At 46.3% G+C, this 4471-nt stretch overlaps 1 protein-coding gene across 1 annotated transcript; it reads right to left on the bottom strand.

Moving 5' to 3' along the window:
• Positions 1-150: 150 nt before the first annotated feature.
• LOC107124918 (interferon-inducible GTPase 5-like) lies at positions 151-2199 on the bottom strand. Its single transcript, XM_015428412.1, has one exon. The coding sequence runs from the start codon at positions 2172-2174 to the stop codon at positions 987-989; it is 1188 nt and encodes a 395-aa protein (XP_015283898.1). The 5' UTR covers positions 2175-2199; the 3' UTR covers positions 151-986.
• Between the last annotated feature and the right edge of the window lie 2272 nt (positions 2200-4471).

Below are 4471 nucleotides of genomic sequence, written 5' to 3'. Positions count from 1 at the left end.
CAGAATACAAGCAAAACACAGATTCAGGTGGGTAGCCACATCAGTCTGAAGCAGCAGAACAAAGTTTGACTCCAGTGACACCTTTAAGATCAACAAAGTTTTACTCCTGGTATAAGCTTTCGTGCACATTCACACTTCTTTGGGTACATGTGCATGCACAAGAGCTTATACCAGGAATAAAACTTTGTTGGTCTTAAAGGTGCCACTGGATTCAAGCAAAACACAGTTAGCTTTAGCAACTGATTAAAACAGATTCCAATTGTTAATGAGCGTTAAAAACAATATCCTAAAAACAACACAACAGCATAATCATGAAGCTAAGACTCCTGTGTCCCCCCCAAAAAACCCCCTAAATCTGCATTTTTCTGAATGAGTGGACAAACTCATCTTTTGAGAGGACTCTAGTACCTTTAAGGAATGCATATAAACAAACACTGCTCTAGTACAATGAGCAACAAAGACCAGTGAAAACCTACTTCCGTTAAAGGTACAAGACTACTCTTTGACTCAGGTCAGATCAGGCAGCGCTGTTCAAGAGTTTAACAAGTGTGGGTAGGCCTTCCCCAGAAGGAGGTGAAGGATATTATTTGGTCTAAAGAACCTGTATTTTGTTTGCAAGCCACATGAGAATGAAGTTTAACTGGAGAATCTTTTCAGAAGGGTCCCTTCTTGGGACTTCTCAGCAGGATCTTTACTCGGCAACTTTTGCAAGAACACTCTCCGCATCTTCCACTGCATCTTCTAGTAAGCCCTTCAGCAAGCCAAAAGAATTCACTCCACCACCTAGAGAGTCCAAGACAGGGATAAAATCTGATATCTCTTCCAGCGCTATTTGTACAGCCATCCACCACTGATGTAAACATCAGAGTAGGTAGGCCTTCCGTAGCAGGTGGTGAAAAAACTATTATTTGCTCTAAAAAGTGCATATTTTCTTTGCTCAGGTCACAGGGGAATGAAGGTTAATTACAGACGCTTTTGCAGGAACTTTACTCAGCAACTTTTGCCAGAACGCTCTCAGCATCTTCCACTGCATCTTGTAGGAAGCCCTTCAGCATGTAAAATGTGGTGGAAAAAGAACTAACTCCACCAATTAGAGAGCCTAAGACAGGTATGAAATCGGCAAATTCTTCCAGCACCATTGCAGAGCTGCACAGCAGGGACTTGGTTGTGAGAGAATTCACAAATTCCGGGTTGATCTGGTTGGCCATCGGAGTCTTTTTGATAGCAGATTTCAGTACGTCGACAGGTTTGCCAACCCTCTTGGCGAGGTTACAGAGGGACTCTTCATCTAAGCCAAAGTTCCTGCAGAACTCTTTCATTGTGCTCACCAAGAGGGCAATATCAAAAATAAGAGAGAGACCTGGGATAGGAATCACCCCAATGCCACAAGACAAAAGGGCTCTTTTCCAGATGAGGGCCTCCATAGCAGCCCTTTTCTCTTCCAGTTGTTCTCTTGAGAAAGCTGGCATTGCCATGATTAGAAGAGGCCTCTTGAGATCATTCAGGTCACCTGCTAGGGTCTTCTGCAGGAGAGGGAAATCGAACATATTCAAATGCCAGCTGGATATGAGAAAAACCCTTGGATCGACCGCTCCTTCTTCTCTCAAATTGGAAAGGCAGTATTTACGAATCTCTGCCAGGGTCTGTGCCTCACTAAAGTTCGGCTTCCTTCTCTCAGCATCCATAGCCTGATTCACTTTGTTGCGAACAAAGTAAAACCGCTTATTCATCTTTTGAATTTCTGAGGCCAGCATTGCATCATTCATTGTGAAGCGTTCTGAGGCAACAATGATGAAGAAGTCATACTTGCGAAAATTTACCTTCTCTAGGTATTCCCTTGGTTTAAATGCACGTGTCCCAATTCCTGGTAGATCCCATAAGGTTAGTTCTGGGAATTTAGGATGGGGATATCTCTCTGGATCCATGGTGGTTTGTGTCACCCCAATTTTAGCTGCACCTTCTTCATAATCTGAGACGTTCCGAAAGGCATTCACAAGGGATGATTTACCGGTTCCTGAAGCCCCTGTGAAAGCAATATCAAGTGTCGTGTTCTTTAACAATTTCAACTCTTTATAAGCATTAGCTAATGCATCTTGGAGATGTTTTTCTTTCAAATATGACTTCATCTCAGCAAGTTGCAGTTTTATGGATTCATTTGAGTTGGTGCCAGCCATAGCTGTTCTTCGAGATGGTTCAGTGGATCTGAATAAGAACAGAAGGATAATGTTTGTTACCTCATGTAGGATTATGGTGAAATGGACATTTTGAAATTCTAGATTTAATTGTATGGGGATTTTATTTTTTAAGCATCCCTCCACTCGTGAAGAATTAGATCTGTGCTCAGTGCATTTGATTTTCATGTTGGAAGTGGGGATGATTGCTTTTTTAAAAAAAACACATTGCAAGATTGTGGTTCCCTTTGGTTTTTTCCTTCAGTCATCCAACTTGATGTCCCATTGCTATGCCTGCCCCTACTTTGCTTAAGTAGGAACCTCACCAGTTAAGGCAAATTCACATGGTGTCTGTTACTACTGAGACTGTGTGGCATTCATGGCAAAGAGATAATCTACATTCAACCCTTGGAACTAAGGGCCTAACCAAACATTACATGATTTCCAGGTCTGCCCAGGTCTTGCCAAATCAGTCAGTTTTCAAAACGTAATTCTCGGGCTTCCCTCTCCCCCTCTGTCATGATCCTGGGCCTATGGTGGTGCGGCCTACAGGCTCTAGGGAGGCCTAGTGGCTCCAGGGAAGCCTGTATTGGAGTAGGTATCGGGATTTTGGAGGGAAAACTACAACAGCAGGGGAGTGGAGGGTGGTGCCTGGCAAGAAGGTACAAAAGGCCTTGTCCAAAGTGGGAGGGTGTCCTCTCTCTCAGGGAGCAGGGCTAGTGAGGCTGTGGCAGAAAGAGGGATTCCTCATCCAAAAGGGGTAAGTCGGTCTGAGACCAGGTACCTGGAGAAGGCTAGGGCCATATAGTCAGACGCGTCAGGATTTATTATTTTACTGACTTACCTCACTTTACTGTACTCATTATTCCTATACGTTATTAAAGTTGTTGTTAAATCTCTTTAAGAAAACTAGTTTGTTACTCTGCCTGGGTCCTCACACCTCATTTGGTCACGTATAAAGGGAAACCTACTGGGAAAGTACTGCATAAAGGGGTAGGGTGGGAGCTCTGGGCCTTCCTGAGGAGACTCATACCAGAGTGGTAGCAGCCATAAGAGAACCTTTCTAGACACTGCCCGTGACATCCTCCCTTCCCCTGGTATCATGCCCTCAACTTGGAGCACCCTCAGGGAGCTGCCACTTGTCCTATTAGGGAAATATACGTACAGCCCATCAGCATAGCTGAATTTCCCCAGCAGGGCAAATAGCAGCTACCTGGAGTGGTTTCTCACTAGGAAAACAGCCTGGTCAGAAGAACTTGCATCCTCTCGTCTCACTTAGGGTTACCAGGGTGAGTCTGGAACCAGAAGGATGAGTGGGGACAGGGAAATTGGGGGACGGACCTGATGTCATCTACATAACTATGTTGTTTCTGGGGGTAACCCAGAAGCAGAGGTCATTTCGGGGGGGATCGCGGGGGATCACAGTTCCCCCGGTCGAGGTGTGAGGGGGCGGGGCACACGATGAAGCCCTGCCCCCTGCTTCCGGCTGCCCCGCTTCCAGCTCTCATTCAGCCAGGAGGAGGCAGGAGAAGAGGGAGGGTAAGTTGCTTCCTCCCTGCCTCTCCCCACCCCTGCCTGCCTGGGGCCAGGGAGGGCCTTGGCGGGGCTTCCTTGCACTCCCGCCGGCCTTGCAGGTCCACCGTTGGGCCCCTGATGTCAGGGGGTGTGGCATATACTAATGAGTTATGCTAATGAGTTCCCCTAGCTCTTTTTCTACAAAACTACCCCTGCCCAGAAGTGATGCAGGGTAGCTCTAGGAGTCACTGGAAGCTGTATGGTAAAACCATAAAGTTTCTGATGATCCCTAGAGCCACCCTACATCACTTCTAGGTTGCCCCAGAAGTGATGTAGCAATGCAGCCAACATCAATTTTTTTTAATGTTTTCCCGCCACCACTTGGAGGAGCATGCCAGCAGCCGTGCCCCCCATGGTACTGTCCCACTCCCAATCAGGGCCCCACGCAACTGAGAATTAAGTCTCAAAAATCACTGGCAGCTTCAGGCATAGATCTCCCAGCACCCATCTGCTTCGAGAGGACCTTGGGCAGACCCAGAAGCTGTATAATGTGTTCAGGCCCTAACTCTTCATAGCCTAATGAAGTTTGAGTCCAGCAGCACTTTTAAGACCAAGAAAGGTTTATTCCTGGTATAAGCTTCCGTGTGCATGCACCCTTCTTCAGAAGGAGACTTTGAGTCCAGCAAAGTTTGAGACCAGTGGCACCTTTAAGACCAACAAAGACCAACCGCATCCGTATGTATGCAAAAGCTTATACCAGGAATACACCTGTGATCATCTTCAAG

The sequence above is a fragment of the Gekko japonicus genome, unplaced genomic scaffold, assembly GCF_001447785.1.
Source record: "Gekko japonicus isolate JY-2015 unplaced genomic scaffold, Gekko_japonicus_V1.1 scaffold10358, whole genome shotgun sequence".
Classification (NCBI taxonomy): Eukaryota; Metazoa; Chordata; class Lepidosauria; order Squamata; family Gekkonidae; genus Gekko; species Gekko japonicus.
The sequence above is the reverse complement of the archived record's forward strand: the minus strand, read 5'-3'. Positions and strand labels throughout refer to the sequence as shown.